Source organism: Grammomys surdaster, unplaced genomic scaffold, assembly GCF_004785775.1.
Source record: "Grammomys surdaster isolate TR1022 unplaced genomic scaffold, NIH_TR_1.0 67, whole genome shotgun sequence".
NCBI classification, from domain to species: domain Eukaryota; kingdom Metazoa; phylum Chordata; class Mammalia; order Rodentia; family Muridae; genus Grammomys; species Grammomys surdaster.
In genome coordinates, this window is record NW_021604569.1 from 19,069,052 (window position 1) to 19,089,964 (window position 20,913).

The window sequence follows — 20,913 nt, forward strand, 5'->3', positions numbered from 1 at the left end:
GCTATCGCCGACAGGTTGACAATGTGATGAAGTAGAACCTCTGGGGTGCTCTAAGGTTTGGAAGTGGTAGTTTCCAGAGACCCATAGGATGATATTAGGAGGTGACTTTAGGAGATGAGGCTTAGAAGGGAAACATTAAATCATCAGGGGTGTGCTCTTCTACAGGATATTGGGACCCTATTCCCTTCTTCTCTCTTTGCTTCCAGGCCACCATGAAGTAAATAGCTTCCTTTACCATATGCTTCCCACCATGATGTATCATCTCACTGAATACCCCAAGAACAACAGTGCCAAGGAACCTGTGACATTCCTGAAACTGAGCCAAATAAACCTTTCTTCCATTAAGGTGATTAAAATCTCAGGCAGTTGCTACAGTAATCGAGAGACAAATAGCATGGGACTCAGTGAGATCATGTGGAAGTAGCTGTCATGATGGGACTAATATTTCTTATATGAAGTCAGACTAGACTTGGAGAGGACCTGAACACACAAACAAAAAATAGATACTCATGGGCTTTACAAAAGTGGAAAGCAGACCCACCAATTCTGAGGTTCTACAACATAGCCCTCAGGGCTTATGAACATGTTACGTTGAACAGCTGATAAAATTTGAGGTTGCAAGATGGAATTAAGGTGTCAATAAATTGACTGAATAATAGATTATCCCAATTATCAAGTGGGCTCAATGTTATCACAAAAGCCCTCATTACCAGTACTAGTAGACAAAGGACTACCAGAGAACTTGGGTAAGATAAATCCTGGAAAATTGTTAACTTTCCAGAGAAAGGAGAAACTACAAGCAGGGACCATCGACAGCCTCGGGGCAACGGAAAATGCAAAAGTGGTGGGGATGAAAAGCCCCAGAATGTACCATTCCAAAACCCACCCCTTTAGTATAGGAATTTGTTTTGAGCTTTTGGAAACTGAACACCAGTAGATGTAGGAAAAGCTTCCAACCTTTCACCCTATCAAAAAGTCCAGTAGAAATTTTCCTGTTTAATAGAGCACACTTCTGTTCACACACATGATGTCATACTAGGAAGAGAGAATCTGTCCTGCCCCTTCTGCTCACCTGGAGGCTGTCCTGGTCACCTTATCCACCAGACCCTGCCCTGTCTTGTCCATTGCTTCCCTCCCTTAATGGAGGCCCACAGCTTATTCTGTGTTTAGACAATGGTGCTGTATAAGCCCCAGTCACCAGGTTGACTCCTTGGCCAGTGTCGTTGTCAACTACCATGTATACCTACCATTAGCTGAGTTTTCTCTAGCCTTTTTTCCTTTTACTTTAATTTGTAAGGGTAGCCACTGAACTAGAAGGTTAAAGGAAGAAAGAATTTCACCTACATAGTTAAAGCTGAATTTTCTCTAGCCCTTTTTTTATTTTTATATTAATTTGTAAGGATAGCCATTGAACTAAAGGAAGGCTAAAGGAAGAAAGAGTTTTTCTCTACAACAGTATCTATGTCCTTCAGAGGAAATGCAGTCCTGAAGATACATTGACTTTGGACCAAGAAGGCTCATGTTGGACTTCTAACAGCAGTATCTAGGTGTTGCTTTGAATTGTTCTCATGCTAGAGCAGAAACAGGCACTGAAATCACATCGTATACAAACCTATAATGTTCTATATCTAAAGACCTTATATCCACATCTATAATTACATTGTGATATATCCTGACTATTTTCCATTTAATCTTAAACTCAAAATGATTGCCTTTCCAATGTAAAAGTCCTACTTTACTTGACTATTATTGTAACATAATGAGAAAACTGTGCCAAAAAAAACTGAGAATATGGAGTAAAAGACAGACTACTTGGCCTTCAAGTCTCAACTACAGCAGCTATGAACATTTTGACATCCAAATCTCAAGTCAAGTAAGTTGGAGATACTTCGTAAAATGGTCAGATCATACAGTTTATCAGATGGTAAACAAAAAGACTAAACCCAATGGGCTTCTTGGGTTCAGATAGCTCAAGAGTCTGGAGGCTAGCAAGTCTAAGAACGTGGCCCTGGTATCTTCTTGACATCTGATGAGGGCCTTACTCTTCATCAAAACATGGCATCAAATACTACCTGGCCAGATAGGTTAAGTGTAGCACTTAGGTCTCTTCCTCCACTAATAAAGCCACCAATGTCATCATGAGTTAACCACCCCATGACTTTATCTAGTCTTAATTACTTCACAAAAAATTCATCTCCAAATACTATTTAAAAATTTATGAATTGACTTTTCAAAAAAAAACTTGGGATTAGAGGACTATGGTCAAAGCATGGCAAATGTATCAGGGGAAAGCAGTTACTTACAGAGACATGGAAAATCATGGGAAAGTAGGGTAAAGCTTACCCTCAGTACACTCCAAGACTCCAAAAGGAGATATCAGGTATTCTCTGAGTATACAAGAAAAACCCTTTAGGCATAGCTGAGGTCTGAGAGAAGGAGATTCACATACCAAGGATGCAAGTGTGTGTTCGTGTACCTACTGCAAAGAAGAAGTGCCTCCAAATTGTATGAAGCTACCGAAAATGGCTCTGCAGACAAAAGACACCCACGGAGCCTCAGCAATATCCATGTGAACTATGTACTAAGAGTAGGCTAAGACAACATCTTTATTTCTTCTAGTTTAGTAACTGAGGTTTAGTTTCAGCTAGCCCATCTCCTCTCATAGCCATTTTCTCTCCACCCGGAGAATCCTCCATATATCTGCTCCCCCTGAGTCTACTTTTCCTGCCTAAAGCTATACTCTATGGTCTATCATGCTGATAGTTTCCAGAGTAATCAAGTTCATATCACTTTTGAACTGCCTGAGTGGTGAGATAAAATGATAAGGAAAGAAATGACATTTCTAAGGGCTGCTATGTCTAAGAACCTTGAAGTTCAGAAGCAGATTTCACCTTCCTAGCTACCATCTCCCATCACTACCCAGCTGGTCCCAGTAATAAACAGTTGACTCTCTGTTTCTGTGAAGCATTGATTCCAGGGCCATCCAAAGATTTCAAAGCCCACAGATCTCAAATTCTCTTATTCAAAATGGTATGGTATTTATATAAAAGCTGCAAACATATACCTAAATAGTTTAACTCATTTCCAGGTGACTTAAAATAGCTAACATGATGTGAGTACTATATAGTTACTATACACTTTTGTTTGGGGTGTGGTGACAAGGGACTAGACTGTACAAATTCACATGTTATCTAAAAGTTTGGGTTTGCAGTTGAGTGTGAGATGCAGACTCGTGGTGGGGTGGGGGGAGACTATAGTCTAGAGACACTTGAAGGATACCCAATGCCATGAGAAGAAAAGTGTGCATACCTCGTGCATCTTAGCTGAATAATTCATGATGTGTTGAATTTGAAGGTCATTGAAACCAAATTGGGATTTAAGATCAGACTGGACTTTCTGAGGATCCCACACCATATTTTTCAGGGACAGATGGTAAATGGTGTCTGTGAACACAGATGATTTATGCATTAGTTATTTTGACATTTAGATATGCCTATAATAATAAACAAAATAATATTTTACTTCTAAATGAATAAAAAATTAAACCTAATTACCACTGAATACCATTTGGGGTGAATAAAAACATTGGCTGGAGAGGTGGTTCAAAAGTTAATGGTGGGGCTGGAGAGATGGCTCAGCGGTTAAGAGCACTGACTGCTCTTCCAGAGGTCCTGAGTTCAAATCCCAGCAACCACATGGTGGCTCACAACCATCCATAGTGAGATTGGATGCCCTCTTCTGGTGTGTCCAAAGACAGCTACAGTGTACTCATAATAAAATAAATAAATCTTTAAAAAAAAAAAAAAAAGTTAATGGTGTTTACTGTTCTTTCGGGTAATCCAGGCTCAGTTCCCAGCACCCACATGTTGGCTCACAACCACCTGTAACTCCAGTTTTATGGGTTCTGATGACTTCTTGGCTCTATGAGCACCTAAATGCACATGATACACATAGACTCAGCCATACATACAGATGTGTGTACGTGCAAATACATACACATAAAATAAACAAATGAGCTTAAGGAAGAATAAAGAAAAGCTGGTACAGTTATCAACCCTCATGTGCAGAGGACACTTTGCAAGGTCCCTAGAAGATACCTGAAAACATACATAACCAAACCTTGGATATAGAAAATTTTTCCTACCCATACATACCCATGATAAAGTTTAATTTACAAAGTAGGCATAGTAAGACATTTAAGTGACGAATAATACAATAATAATATGCGTCAATAAAATTTCCAAAATACAAATTTTTCTTTGTATTTTAAGGCTACTATTAAAAAAAAGTTACTTGAACAAAAGCATTTTTATGCCATAACAGCTGATCTGATAACCAAAAGTCCTATTGGCTGCTGAATGATTAATGTGTAGGCAGTGTATATGGTATGGATACATGGAACAAAAGAGAGATTCCTGTTCAAGGTAACATGGAACAAGAAAAAGTAAGATTTCACCTTATTATTTAAAAAATCCCATTCCCAGAATAAAATATATCTTCTGCCCAAAATATGCTGTTCCCGAGCCTGAGTTGTAAATACCTATTTCTACTGATATCATTCTTCATTAGAATTAGACACAGAGTTCCATAAAAGATCAGGAAAAAAATAGTGTCAATAGTCTACCAAAAGGCTTTAGAAAAGAAATCTATTATTTTTGAAAACTGAATGGAAATATGATTCTGAAGTTTGTAGCTGTAGAGTGCCATGTTCAGATACTGTGAATTAATAATTTCGGTGAGTCATATGACTGAGCCTCCATCAGTTTCCTCCATGCACTGCAATCTGTTCACCAGGAAAAACATTTTTCTTGGAGACAAGAGAAATGAAGACAATTTTTAGTGGTCTCTAGAGGTCTGTTCTATAATCGTATTTCTTAACTCTGACTCAAATGGATATAAAATTGTTTTAATTACATTCTTTAAAGTAATTATATCTCCAATTGTAAGCGAAATTGAATGTTATAATGTGGATGATTTGCACAAATTTCTGCTTCCAAATGAGCTTGTTAAAATTGAGGTCACAGAAAAATCTTTCAATGTGGTGTTTTAATATATCTCCTAGCCCACCTTCAGTCTTTCATTCCAGTCTTAAGAAATAGCTTCTGGTAGAACTAAATTGATATAAAAATTGAGTTGATCCTTAATAGCCTAGCTTCCTTCATACAAAAATAAGTCAAAGAAACCCAGCCTCTCCTTAAGATTTATCATCCTGAGCCCCAAGCAGCAAATGGAGCTTGGGGTAAGGGAGGGTATTTTGAAGGACAATATTGTGTTATGCTGTTGCATACAGCAGGAGAAATATATCTGGGTCTATAGGAATATCTACAAAACCAATGCATTGTATTTCTCAGGACAGGGAGCCACCAAAAGTAAAAGGCCAATGGGAAGTGTGACCCAGGACTTACCTGTCTCCAGCCTCACGAGCATTCCTGAGTCTCTTGATCCATTGGCCTTTGACGCTGCACCTGACTCCCTTTCTGAGCCCATCTCTGCCACTGCCTGATATACCTCAGACATGCTGACCATTGAACTCTGTCCACTCCTGGCAAGCCCATGAATGCCAAACACTGTTCCTCTTCCCTGGAAATGTTCCTTGGTCATGTCAACAAACTCTAACATTCTTTGAAACTCTTCTCTGAAGCTGTTCCAGAAGAAGATGCCAGATCCTCTCTCTCTCTCTGTGGTCTCTGCTTTCTACGTTGACATCTTTTGCTCCTTTACAAACATCTCTGGATGCAAGAACCACTCCTCATTGATAGCTATGATCCCAGTTACTTAGAAAGCTGAGTCCAGAAAATTACATGTTCAAGACCAGCCTGGGAAACTTAGTGAGATACTACCTCTAAATAAAACTAATTTTTAATGTAAAGTCACTTTTTTGTAATTAATTCACAAATAAAATATCATGCAGCCAGATTAGCCTAGCCACTCAAACAAATACTTGTCTAATATATAAATCTCAATGAGTTTGTGTAAAAGAAAAACAATTAAGTGGAAGGAAGATGATAAAGAGATGTTCACTGGTTAGAAGTGAATCCTGCTGGGCCTAAGACCTGAGTTACTTAAACTCCCTGTACCCATAACCAGTGAATCACAACTGCCTCCAACTCCAGTTCCTGGAAACCTGATGCCCTCTTCTGACCATTATGGGTATTACACTCATGTGTGCAAGCCCACACACATACATAGAGTGAAAAATAAAATATGTTTTAATATATTGGGTTATAGAAAAATGATAGAGTACTTAAGTGATGAGAGAGAGAGAGAGAGAGAGAGAGAGAGAGAGAGAGAGAGAAACCCATTTCCTTTTCAGCTCATAAATGAAACAGATGAGTGGAATGTTGGTGGAGTAGCAATGATGGGGTGACTGGGTTGGGAACGATTAGCTGATATATGAGTAGAGAGGTAGGGGCAGATGAACAGTCAAGTGGCGAGGTGGATGGCTGGATGGTTACAGACAGACAACAGATGATAAGAGATAAATTCTATCCACTGTTCTCCCACTGCATTTCCCACAGAAAATTAAAGAAAGAAAGAGCCAACAGGAATCAATTTACAAGTAAAATATTGAATCCAGTGACAACTTAATAATGTTCAAATCAAGAATACAGGGGATCCCATTTACTTCCCTGAAGAGGGATCCTTATTACATACACAATAGCGTGCCTTCTTTGAATGACCTCGCTCTTTCCTGCTGCCTCCAAGTCCACTTACAGGGGACTGGAATTTCTTCCCAAAGGGAGCTTAAAAGGATGAAAGGTTAAAAATCACAAAACAAGTGGTTTGTCTGAACTTAAAAGATGGCTTACAACTTAAGGAATTTTTTTAAACTCAGTTGTTTAAAAATATAAGTGCAATTCTTATTAGCAATGACTTCAGAATTTCAACAGCTGTAGAAAGTCAGTTTTAACTTACAAATTTTGATCATACGTTTGTCTTACTAACAGAAACAATGAATTTTGGGTTGATATTTTAATTAATTAATTCTTTAAAGATCCCTGTGGTTCTGTGCTTGCTAACAAGAGTGGAATATCCCTGATACAGCCCCAGTCCTTAGGGTCTCTCACCATTGACAGTTGCTCTGTGCTGCTGCAGAAACCTCAGGTTGGAGATGGTCACGTTCAGAACATGTCTAGAAACTTGGGAGATGGTCTGATGCAGTGGTAGCCAATCCAAATCTCCCAGAGATGCTAATGAACTAGGTCAGAAACAAACCAAGCAGAGTGAGTCAATTAGCAGTCAACCAAGGAGTACCAACTCCAGACTTACGTCATTCCCACTGGCCAGACACCAACCCTGATTAAGGATGTTGCCAAATATTAGTGTGTTTGCATTCTGCTTGGTTTAATGAAACCCTAACGCCCTGGGTAGGAGAATAAGCAAAAATGAGATTTTTGTCTTGCAATATTCGAGTGGCTTTCACATACACCTTGCTTCAGAGTGTTCTACCACAGACTCTGTTTTATGCTCAGTCTTGGGTCTTTCTGCCTGTTTAGCAGACAAGGCCAGACGGAATACACAATGTGAAAGGAGGATGTGCAGTTAGCTGGGCTACCTCGGGTTCTTATAGTCAGTCTATTACCTGGAAAACGTACTATATTCCTACCCAGGGAACTAAAAAGGGATATGTGTCCTATCCAAAGATCTAAAAAGTTCATGGGCCAATCAGTGGTTGTCAAACTGTTTTACAGAATAAGGGGATTTGGACAGGAGGAGTAATAAGAATATGTTATGCATTCTATTTTTTTTAAATGACAATATTTTATAAATAATTTCTGCTACAGGTCAGAATTGTTTCCAGCTGATGTGGAACTGTATGTACTTTATCAGCATGAGATTGAAACCACCAACACCATGGTTCCAAGCAGGTAATCTCCACGTGGCTCCTCACTAAGGAAATCTCTCACTGCAGCTGTGTGCCTTTAGGAGAATCCCATGACTTTTAAAAAACCATCCCTGAATCCCAACATCACTTGCAAGCAATGCCTACTATGAGTAGTAGAATTTTTTGCTACTATAGAAAGAATACAGAACAGAAATGAAACCCACAGAAGATGACACTGTCAGCCACCCTTATCATAGCTACTGGTTTGAAATTGTGCATCTCTCTAAATACCCTGACTATTCTCATTTTCCACGGCTAATCAGCCCTGTGCTTAGAGCAGCAGCACAGAGGGGGCTCATTACAACTCTGGCCAAATAATTAAGATTACAAAATGTTAGAATGTGCTTCATGCTCTGCCACCAGTGATGTCCATTACAGTTCAAAAGGCATAGCGAAAATCCAAAGAGTCTGGTCCTCAGATGAGCTGTGTTCTAAAATGTGAGGTGTAAGAGACAGGCACCCCTAACAACCCTCTGCTATGTCAGCATTGCAAAAAGCTGTGTATATGTGTAGTTTAGTTAATAATTTAATGTAAAAATCACTAGTTGAAAAGTTGGAAGTCCACAACATAAAGCTCTGCTTCAGAATGTTCCTCTAAGAACATGAGGTCAGATCCACTAGGCTTGTTATGTCAGCAGGACAAGGTACCTTTCAGGCTACATGATGTCTTTGGAATTATTGACTAAAATTATTATATTGTGGCACTTTTCTAGCTGTGAAAATCTTAGAAACAAACACCAACGCTGATGGTAACATTATTAATTATAGTATCTTATATACTATTTCATCAATGTTCATATAAGTCAATAAAATGTTAATCAAATAATGTTAACTTTCTAATGGTTGAATATGCTCTAAAGAGCACCACTGCCCACAGGTAAGATATGTATACACGGATGGGGAAAAGGGAAAGTGTAAGGGTTCTAGATGCCTTAAAAGGACATTATTAGGGTGTCTTTTATAAAAATATTGCCCAGTGACATATTCTCCTACTAAAATTATAGAGATAACACATGTATGTTTATTGTTGTTGTTTGCTTACTTCAAACCCGCCTGGAGAAAGTGTGTCACAGCACCCATGCTATCTTCCAAGTGAGCACTGGACATGTGCAGTCTGGGCAGTGAACGTAGAAAATCCCAAATATGAGGTTGCTGGTGAAGGCTTTCCAATTTTGATATCACATCTTCAGTTTTATTGAGATCCATCTGATAGGAAAAAAATACCAAAAGTTTTCCCATTTAATTTTATTGATCAAGTATAGAGGAGACAGAGATAGATAGACAAGGTGCTTCACATACGTTAAAAAAATAAAAATAATAAAAAAAACTCTCATGCCTAACTCCTCACTATGTCCAATAAACAAGATTTTAAAATTATTAGGTTCCTTCTATTCTTAAAGTTTTGAAACTATAAAAATTTGTATGTATAAAATCAAGTACCAATACTAAAAACATGAGAAAACCTTCTATTTAAATTTACTATAAAGTATCAAAAAGAAAAAAATAAGAGAAGAATAAAAACAAAAGAGTGGATGGGGTAGAAAAGAAGGATGCGGGAAATGAGAGGAAGGAGGAGGAAGAGAAGCAGGATTGGCTGTCATGGGCACCACCTATGTGGTACCAAGGAGGGCTGCTCTGAGTGTCAGCTCTCTTGAAGCATCCTCTCAGGCTTAGCTTGCTTCTTAGAGGGAACAGATGTAGAAAGCAAATACTCTGCAAGTACTTGGTGTGGAGTACTGTGACCAGAAGGCTGGGCTCTCAGGCAACTGCTGGCTGTACCTGAGGCTAGATTAGACAGCCAATGGGGGTGGAGAGAGTTACCTGATAACCTCAGGAACAGCTTTTATTCCTGGTCTTCCAGCCCTCTGCATATCCTTCTGGAACTGTATAATCTGTCTCCCCAGCCATTTCTATTCTCTTCCAGGAGACAGGAGTCACACTCCCACCCCCTTGCTCTATTAGAGCCTCCCTTGTCATGGGAACCTCCCTGTCAGCATCACCCAGCTCGAGGTGGCCACTGCTCTGATTGGTCCCTCCACAGCACTAAGATAGTGGATCACCTCATCTCCTTGACAATAGTTTTTCTGGGCTTCCACACAGCTTACCTCCATCTCTTCCTCTTCCTATCTCCCACACCTTCTCAGATACATTCCCTGCTTCATCTCCATCTACACTCTCTTCCCTTCCTTCACATGTCACTTCTGCCCCAACACCGTGCAAATTCATTACATCTATTCCAGACTGTTTACCTCAGCACCCATTTTGTGTCACCACACCCTCCTTGACAGTACCACCTAGATGGATCCCTAGCATGCCCAAGTCAGTCTCCCGATTTCTCCTCCCTGCTTCCTCCTCCTCACCACACCACCAAGGGAAACTTGCACTAACCTTTCTCTACCTCAGTAAATAGCCATTCTGCACTTCCAGTTGCTGTGACAAAGCACCTAGAATCGCCTTGACTTTTCTAACTCATGTTCACTTAGAGATTCTACTGGTTGCACCTTCTAAATATATCAAGAATTCCACCACCGCCTACTTTCTTTCTCTGACTGCACAGCTACATTACACATTTGACATACATAAGTACTGCATAAGTAACTAAGTTGATTCCTTAGTTTCTAAATTTTGCTTTCACCATCACCAACCTATGGCTCAGCACAGTGACACAAAAGGTCCTGTAAAGATATAATTCATGTCTCACTCCCCTGATCAGATTACCCCCAAAGACCATTCCACTCAAAATGAAAATCATGCAGAAAATCAAACATGGTAGATCATGCTGGGAATCCTAGCACTGAGGTGTTGGAGAGATAGAATTATCAGGAGTTCAAAGCCATCCTTCACGACGTGGAGAGTTGGAGTCTAACCTGGACTATTTGAGACCCAGTCTAGGAAGGAAGGAAGGAAGGAAGGAAGGAAGGAAGGAAGGAAGGAAGGAAGGAAGGAAGGAAGGAAGGAAATATATCGGGTGATATGACATCATTACCAAAATTCCATAGCAAAAACATAGACCTAGAATCCTTTCATCTTACAAACAGGACTGCTTTGCTGTGGCCACACTTCAGCTCAACATATGCATGGCCTCAATGTCTGCATAATAATCAGACCATGGATAGATATGATGGCAGTTTCTATTTTCCACAATTTCTATAGTCTTTTTCCATGTTAATTGTTGATTGTATAGAGTATCAACATTTACTTAACCTAGTTTTGAATATTAAAATTATCCATCATAATAAATAATCTATTTATTCATGAACATTTTTAGCATAAGAAAAATTGTCAGAAAGGCCACAAAGATATCAAGTTGTATTTCAACATTGATTATATCAGTCTTTCATTGTCACAAGTCATCTGACATTTAGGTGTGCTGCTCACAACCCCTTTAAAATGCTAATTTGATTATTAAAACTACACTTCACATGATTAAGCTAACATTCTTCAATTATTTATAAACTAAGCTTGCATGAACCTAGACTCCTTTGTGTGTGAGAATTTTAGAAGTTTGGTTTCTTTTTTAAAAACAAAGAAATATTATAAGAAAGTGTTTTCATTTTAATCCCAGGTGTGGGGATATGAGGCTGCTCCGAATTGACCACTGCAGCTGACTACGATTTGCCTCCTGCTCTAGCAGAGGCATGGTTTACCAGCTGCAGATAGTTTCTGTGGTTCTATGATGTTTGGAATTCTGGCAACTTTTCAGAGGGTATATTAAATGCTATGGCCCCAAGAAGTGTGGTGGATGGTTGTTGGTCACTTAGGGAGGTTGGTTGTAGTTTGTTAGTAGCTGTGGTCAAAGAAGAAACAAAAGGAAAGAAATTGGATCCAGAGATTTTTCCTAACTCCTCTCCTCCCTCTATCCTTGTTTCTCTCCTGTCTAGTGTTAGGGGATGAAACTACACAGATAAAGGGTAGGAGAGAGAAAACCCCACAAAGTATCAAAGGTCCACTGCACCTTTGCCCTGGTGTAGCAGTTGCTGTAGGTGCCTGACAACAATGGGGTGTCATTTAATGGACACACAGGCAATTCCGCCCCACCCAGAGCATTTTGACACTTATTGTTGGACTCTTATAATATTTTATTATGCACAAATTTTCATGAGATGCTTTATAGCCTGCCAGAGCACAGTGCTACCAAAAACGCATGGGCCTTGAATGTCTGGCAGAGCAGTGTAAGCAAAGAACAACCTCGGTACTGAGGGTCACCCTTTGCTCAGGCCTCCACAACTTCTACTCTACTGATGGCCGGCTGAGTCTGTTGTGGGGATGCCTATCTTTGAAGAATATTTAGAAGCATTTCCACCTCTGATCACCAGAAACAAAGAGTGGTCTCTCCACCCACCCCTAGCTGTGACAACCTCAACTGTATGCAAATGATAGTAAGTCATCTTATTGACTCTATGGCCTTAACTGAAAGGCCTGTGTTTCAAGAGGGTCTAAAGTTATATGCCAAGCACAGATCTTACCAACTTTGACTTCATGTTGACTTAAATCCTTCCAACAAAGCAACCTGTGTGTGTGTGTGTGTGTGTGTGTGTGTGTGTGTGTGTGTGTGTGCCACCCACTGCATCCTCTCCCATCTTCTCCTTCTCATAGTCTCAGAAATCTGATTTTTAGAAATTAAAACCCATTATTCAATCTATGTCTGATGTAAATTTACATCTGTTGAATCCCACCCTGCACAGTCATTATCAAAAAAAAAAAATGAAGTGACTAATAGAGTCCTTTAAAATATAAACTCAGCCACAAAGAGATGTTGCTGGATACTCACTGTTAGAAAGCTGGGGCCATAAGAGGAACCTACAATAAAACACATTTAACAGGTCAGCTGCTCAGACCTCAGAGGACACTGTGTGCCTGCTTCAGTCTGAAAAAAGATATCTACTGAAAAAAGATATACATAAGCAACAAACAGAAGGATAAATACAAAGACAATTGTTGCTGCGACATCCCAAACATTGATACTAATTTCCCAAAAAACAAATAGTAAATACATTTCAGAATTTTGTCAGTCTCTAATCACATCTTGTATTGTGAGTATGCCCACAGAATGAACAGAGTGAGTAGAAACAGAGGAAAAATAATCTGAGTGTGTTGGCACACCTGCAATCCCAGCACTCAGGAAGCAGAGGCAGGAGGATTGCTGAGTTCAGAGCCTTCTTGGTCTATACAGTAAGCTCCAGATCATCCAGAGCTACATAGCAAGTCCCTTTCACAGAAAACAAACAAGCAAAACCTTCAGAGGAGAGGAAAAGAAAAGTGAAATTATTGTTTTTCGGACTTCTATGTAACATGGGAAATACCTCAGATAATAACAAGCTGAAAATAGGTATACTCATCTCAAGAGAATTAGTTCTCCTCTCAATCATATAGGAAAAAGAACTGCTCTTGAACCCCAACCCCTCCAAAAATGTTATTGTTTATTGAGACTAATCATCATCCCATAGCCAGGCTGACCTTGAATTCAAAATCCTGCCACAATCCCCAAAAGCTGAGGTTACAGATGAGAGCCCTTATCTGTTGTAGAAAACCACCTGCCTTTTACAGAGATACTTTCAAAAAAAGAAAGGAAAAAGACCAAGTCACATCTCCAAATCAGGAATGTTTGTAGAGATGATGTAGATATTTCTAAAACGTGGACAGGCAACATAGGAAGTGTAGATAGTATTTGAGGAGGCAATTTAGATAGGTGGGCATCAGCCTGTAGGAAGGCTGGATCACTCCTTTATAGCCTTTGCATGCCCTAAAGAGGAAGAGCATTCCAGCCCACCCTCCCAAACAGCAAGCAGTGTTAGCCTCATCCAGCAGGGGGCGCACCTTTACCTAAGCCCTGGAGAACTCTCTGTCCAAGAAAAAAAGGTAACCGGGTTTTTTTTTTCAGGCTCTTACCTGGGGTTTCAGATCTTTCCAGCCAGAGTTTTTGTAAGGTCTTTGCCTTGTTCATGGTCTCAAAAATTTCCTCAGCCAGGTCCTGAATCTCATTTAAAAAGGCCAAGCTACTGACTTTTCTGTCATCAGTTTGGAACCTAGACAAACTTCAGACACAAAAAATAACTATCACCCATGGGAGAACTCTTACAAGAATTCGTTTCCCTGGCATTTAAAGGGTTTTGAAACCCCATACCAAACCGTCTTCAATGAAATATGCACATAATTACATGCATATCACCCACCCAGAAACACTCTTGACCATCATTCAAAATGGAAAGTATCTCTAAAATTACAAATTTAAGGTTAAAAAAGTATCTTCATTCTCTTCATTATCTGTAAAGATCAAAACTTTATATAGTCATTAGGGTTTTTTTCATTTATTCAACATGTATTATACCAAACACCCCATGCAAGGTGCCAAGAGTAAACATCACTGAGCAATAGCAGGAAACAGAGTGCATTGTGGGTAGACATAAATGCTATGAGACAAGAAGTAAAGGGTCTGGGTGTTGGAGAAAGGGTTCATAGAGGAGAGCTGATAAATGGAATGGTCCGCACATGGGAAGGACAGGGGTCTGTGCTGGGCATGAGGGTATCCAGGGGTGGGAAGAGTCAGAAGTATCTAGACAAGAACAGTGAAATTTGATGGTGCAAGAGGATTCCAAACAGAGTTAGTTATGAGAAGACAACCACTTGACAGCAGGAGAGATCTGTTGACATGATTCATCTAAAAAGGAGAAACCAACCAAGCACACCAACAGAGTAAAAACAGTATTTGCTGAGCCCAGCACCTGTTCATAGTAAAAAGTCCCTAAAAATGAAATCAACTTTTTTAACTTGTAAGGAACATTTGCAGAATGCCTATAGCTAGCTTCCTTTTGACAATGAGAACCTCAAAGCTTTCCCCCAAAGATCAAGAACCACAGTCCTTCCTCCCCATACCTTTTAAATATCTGCTGAAACCACAGAGGCATGGAGGGAAAATGGAAATAAGGACACATGGATTTTAAAAAAATCAGTGCTGGGCTGGAGAGATGGATCAGTGGTTAAAAGCAATTGTTGCTTTTGCAGAGGACCCAGGTTTATTCCAACATCTGCATGATGGCTTAAAACCACATGTATGTAACTCCACTTCCAGGGGATTCAAACTCTGTTCTTACCTCAGGCACCAGGTATACATGTGGTATACAAACATACGTACAGGCAAATAAACAAACATACAAAATACTAAAACCAATAAGTATTTTTTTAAATAAAGAAACAATCAAAGGCCTTTCTTCAAGGATGTATAGTTGAATACAGATTCAAAATATTGCACATAAAGTTCAAAAAAAATTTTGAAAGCTAAAATAAGACTTGGTTTCTTTCCTGCACTCCCTCAAAGAAGAGGTACACTTGACATTAGAAGAGTGAGCTTTGTGGCTGCAGAGTGAGGAAAAGATGACGAAGGGCGGGGCTTTGGAGGAAGGGGAAAGCAGACAGATTCAGGACCCACTGTGACCTTGCAAAGACCTTACCAATTTAGGTGTGCAGCATTAGCTACATTTATTCTTTTCTGTATTTCTTTAATTAAATTATTTATTGATTTAATAATTTTTTTACTTATTCACTTTACATCCTGCTCACTGCCCTCCTCTGGTCATCACTCCTTCAATCCTTCCCCCCTACCCCTCCACCTCCCCCATCCCTTATCCTCTGAGCATGTGGGCACCCCTGGGTATTACCCCACTGTGGCACATCAAGTCTCTGTGAGGCTAGGTGCATCCTCTCCCTCTGAGCTCAGACAAGGCAGCCCAGCTAGAAAAACATATCTAACAGGCAACAGCTTTTGGGACAGCCCCCACTCCACTTGCTTGGGATCCACATGAAGACCAAGCTGTACATCTGTTACATATGTGCAGGGAGAACTAGGTCCAGCCTGTGTATGCTCTTTTCTGTATTTCTGATGCTTTGACATGTTGAAGGCTTGCTGGCCCTAAATGGCGACCCTTGCCGGGTAGACAATCCTTAGATATGACAAACATAAATGGTAGGTGGTTAAGCTCATCCATGGCTATGTGTTTACCTGATTTAAAAGGGGATTTATAGAGAGGAATATGAGCTGGACTTCCAAGATGCTGGAAGATGCTGGCACAAATGGCTTCTCCTGGAGCAAGATGGAAATGCAAGCTCAAGCCTGCAGCATCACTCGTCATCCAGAAAGAGAAGCCAGGGGGCTCGTTTGAGAATGGTGGTAATTGGCTCCATGTACTGGATATTCAAGAATTGTAATTGTTCTTCCATGGAGGTGTTTAGTTTATGTACACAACTTACTTGTTTTAAGTAGATTAACTTTATAATCACATTCATTGCTTTTAACTTTATTTTAGCATTGAGCAATGTTCCTCCAACAAGATAACACATTTGACATTTTATGAGCAGAGAAAAACTACATCAATCTAACTCTAGAATAGATGAATAATAACATATGTTTCTGAGAGGATTTTCTTTACCTTTAAAACAAGATCCTATAAATGTAACCCTGAAGAAAGGCCCAGAGTGATTAACAGAACAAGTGGGAAACTTGGTCACTAGTGACTCTTGGGTGCCTCCTCCAGCCAACTCCCACACAAGGGTGGCAGAGGTTGCTGGGTACCTGCCTTGTCATCCATGCCTCCTACCAGAGACCCACCAGCTAACCCAACATTGTAGAAGTGCAGACTGAAATTTTAAGTATCAAGGGATAAGCCAGATGAAACTTTCTAAATAATTAAATAACCATGTATGAACCATGTATGTGAGAAATACACATCTCCCTATGCAATACAATCTTCTTTTCTTTACTCTCCTGGGTACTGATATGTGTCCATGCCCAAACTGGGAAAAAAATTTGAGTGTATGTGTGTGTGTGTGCATGCATGCATGCCTACATGTGTGTGTGCATGTATGTGTGTGTTTCTGTGTATATTTGTGTGTACATGTGTTTATGAGTATGTGTGTTTATGTGTATGTTTATGAGCATGTATGTGTGTATATGTGTATGTGTTCGTGAGTATGTATCTGTGTATATGTGTATGTGTTCGTGAGTATGTATGTGTGTGTATATGTGTATGAGTGTTTGTGAATGTGTGTGTATATGTGTGTTGTGTTTATACATATTTGTGTGTGTCGAGGGGTATGTGTGTTTGTGTGTGTTTGGCATATGTGTTTGTACATGTGTGGGTAATTGTGTATATATGTATATATGTGTGTGTATGTGTTTCTGTATTTATGTATATGTATTTGGGTGTGTTTTCTGTGTACATGTTATATGTGGTTTTTTATGTATGTATTTTTGTGTGTATGTGTGCTTGCATATGTGTGTGTATGTATTGGGGTATGTTTTTGTGAAAACATGTGTATATGTAGTTTTCTATGTATGTTTGTGTGTACATGCTTGTGTGTATATGTGTGTACATCTGTGTGTATGTATGTGAATGTGTGTACAAGTGCTTGTGTGTATGTCTGTGTTTGTGCATGTGTTTCTGTATGTGTTTTTGTTTGTGTGTATTTGTGTGTTTGTATGTATATTTTTGTGTGTGTATGTGTGTTTGTGTGTGTATAATGAGAAAATGTTCTCATGACTAGCACTGGTCAGCTGCTTACAGTGAAGCTCAGTAAAAATTCATTTTAATTAGTAAAATTACTAAATTGGAAAAAAGTGGAAAAATCATTCTACACGTTGCTGCAAGCCGGTTAAAATAACTAAGCACCCAATCAAGTTTAGCATATCCAAAAAGTGAAAAAGGAGTAATGTTGAGAAGAAACTTTCCTATTACAAATTATAGAACACCTTAGAGGTTTTTAATCCTGTGTTATTTTATAAATTAGAGAACTTTAGAAATAAATAACAAGGTTTGCATGACCAAAAAAAGAATCCCCTCCGCAAACATTGTCATTCACTGCTTAGAGACTACAGTGAAACCCAGCATCACTGATAAATAAAACAAGCTCAATGCTTCATCTGGATCAGAGAACATTCAGAGAAGAAGAAACTGTTCTCTACATGCAAACAGAGACTGCTAGCAGCCCAGGCAACCCAGTGCACAGAGGCCATCTTCAACAACATGTGGCTCTTATGAACCTCCAGAATCTCGTCCTGCGGGGGGGGGGGGGGCGCGGAGCAAGAGGGAGAGGGAGAGGGATTGGGAGGGAGGATCTTTTTCTTGAGTGTTTCAAATTCCAAAAGCACAAGAGTAGATCAGTCTGGATTCTTTTGAAAGACCTTATATTAAAACCCAAAAGTGGCCTCTAAAGACATCTGTGACCTGCTCTCCAGGCTCACCAAATGCCCAAAACCCTCCTGGAGACCTGGGGATTACCAAGTTGAAGGCACTGGTATACAAAAGTGGACACAAGGATCCCTTGTAACAAGAAGTTGATTTTATGGTCTAAGTATTATACTAAAGATGATTCATCACATTCTTATGTTCATATTATCAACAAAGGAAGTGCATAGTAAATCTTTAAATTCAGTGTTACAGTGTGTATGTGTGGACAAGGGAGAGGGAGTGGAGAAGGAAGAGAGGTGGAAGTAGAGGTGAAGATTCTTGATATAGAAGAAAAATTCCAGCACTATAGCAGGATGTGGGGAGGGCAGCTTCCTCCTCCTTCCTCAATTCAGTTCTTCACTGACACTTAACTATGCAAAACCTGATCCTGTCCCAGTAAACTGAAGCTCACACAGATTGTGTTAATATTCTATGAGGCTGGTAGACTTAAAACTGGTAAAATCACTCTGGAAATCAATCAGGAGGTTCCTGAGAAAACTGGAAATAGATCTACCTAAACACCCAGCTATACCACTCTTGGGCATATACCCAAAAGATGCCCCACCATACCACAAGAGCATGTGTTCCTCTATGTTCATAGTGGTCTTATTTGTGATAGCCAGAGCTGGAAACAACCCAGATGTCCTACAACAGAAGAATGGATACAGAAAATGTGGTTCATTTACACAATGGAATACTACTCAGCTATTAAGAACGAGGACATCATGAGTTTTGCAAGCAAATGGATGGAACTTGAAAATAGCATCCTGAGTGAGGTAACTCAGACACAAAAGTCATGCATGGTATATACACACTAATAAGTGAATATTAGCCAAAAAAGTACAGAATACCCAGGATACAATCCACAGAACACACGAAGGTTAACAAGCTGAAGGGCCCAAGTGAGGACGCCTCAATCTCACTTGGGAGGGGGAAGAAAGCAATCACAGGAATGGGAGAGGGAGGTAGGGACCTGGGTGGGAAAGAGGACAGGGAAGGGAAGAAGGGAACATCAGGTATTGGGTAGGGGGAACAGGACTGAAGCCCTGAGTGCCAGCAGAATGAATGGAAATAAACAACTTCAGGAGGTGGGATGTGGGAGGTGAAGGGACCCTCTAGAATGTGCCAGAGACCTAGGAGGTGAGAAAATCTCAGGACTCAAAGGGAGGGACCTTAGATGAAATGCCCTATAGTGGGGAGAGGAAACTTATAGAGTCTACCGCCCATAGAAAGATAGGGCATCAAATGGAGGGATGGGGTTGCCATCCCACAGTCAAAAACTCTGATCCAGAATTGTTCCTGTCTGAAAGAACTGTAGGGACACAAATGGAGAAGAGCCTGAGGTAAAGGAGGTCCAGTAAGAGGCCCAAATTGGGATCCTGCTCAAGGGGAAGCCCCAAGGCCTGACACTATTACTGATGCTATGGTGTACTCACTAAAGGGGGCCTATCATGACTGCACTCCGAAAGACCCAACAAGCAGCTAAAAGAGTCAGGTGCAAATACTTACAACCAACCAATGGACAAAAGCTTTTGACACCTGTGGTTGAATTAGGGGAAAATCTAGAAGAAGCTAGGAGGGTGACCCTACAGAAAGACCAGCAGTCTCAACTAACCTGGACCCCTGAGATCTCTCAGTCACTGAGCCACCAGCCAGGCAGCATACACCAGCTGATATGAGGCCCTCAACACATATACAGCAGAGGACTGCTAGATCTGGACTTAGTCAGAGAAGATACACCTAACCCTCATGAGACTGGAGGCCCCAGGGAGTGAGAAGGTCTGGTGGGGAGTGGGGAAGGGATGTGGAACAGTCAGAGGGTGAACTTGGAGGGGAATAAAATCTAGATTTTTTTAAAGATGTATTTATTTATTATATATGAATACACTGTTGCTGTCTTCAGACACACCAGAAGAGGGCATCAGATCTCATTACAGATGGTTGTGAGCCACCATGTGGTTGCTGGGATTTGAACTCAGGACCTCTGGAAGTGCATTCAGTGCTCTTAACCACTGAGCCATCTCTCCAGGCCTAAAATCTAGATCGTAAAACCAAATAAAGAATAAAGAATAAAGGAAAAGGAAAAAACATGGTGACTGTGGAGAACCCGTGTTGCAGACCCCTGGTGAAATGATCTTCAGTAATTTTTAGTTTCCTGAACTTGCATCATCCACCCCTGAGTCTAACCTATCAGGTAAAATCTTTGGAATGTTTTAGCTTGGCAAACCACTGGTTTCAATCAACCCAAAATTTAGTGTCATCAGATAGCATCTGAAACATAACTGTAACCCAACTACCTGAGGTCTCCACCACAAAATAAATAAAAAATGACTTGATCTGTGGCTTCTGTTTGGCTTGTGACAATAAGAAGTTCACGTAATGCCTTTCATGACAGAACATATTCTGCATCATCTAGTGTGTGGGCTTGTGGCATGGTTGCTCATATTTGATTCGGAATGAACTACCTCTTTGAGGAAGCCCACTAAGCATCCAGGTACTGAGGAGAACAGCAAGGTGTGGGCCAAAGTTGGTGACTTTTGGCTATTTAACTCTCTATTGCTAGTCTAGAACCAAAAGCTGGGGGGTTCTGGCAAATAACTCCTGCTGATAGCAGCAGGGAATTAGGAAATGAAACTTAGTTACTTGGGCTCTTCACTCTTTGACTCAGGGTCTTCCCACTGATCAGGTGAGAGGCTCAGAGTTCATTAACTCTTCATGAACCAGAGTGAAAGGAAGAAAGAAAGAAAAAGAGAGAGAGAGAGAGAGAGAGAGAGAGAGAGAGAGAGAGGGAGGAGGAGGAGGAGGAGG

The 20,913-nt window shown here is 40.2% G+C and overlaps 1 protein-coding gene across 1 annotated transcript in view; it reads right to left on the minus strand.

Moving 5' to 3' along the window:
• Abca13 (ATP binding cassette subfamily A member 13) overlaps positions 1–20,913 on the minus strand; it is a 438,342-nt gene that overhangs the window by 374,541 nt on the left and 42,888 nt on the right. The window contains exons 4-8 of the mRNA XM_028777793.1: positions 13,775–13,920; positions 12,657–12,685; positions 8,928–9,091; positions 7,068–7,198; positions 3,310–3,443 (exon numbers count right to left, since the gene is read on the minus strand). Coding sequence (XP_028633626.1) covers positions 3,310–3,443; positions 7,068–7,198; positions 8,928–9,091; positions 12,657–12,685; positions 13,775–13,920 — 604 coding nt within the window. The remainder of the gene's footprint in view (positions 1–3,309; positions 3,444–7,067; positions 7,199–8,927; positions 9,092–12,656; positions 12,686–13,774; positions 13,921–20,913) is intronic.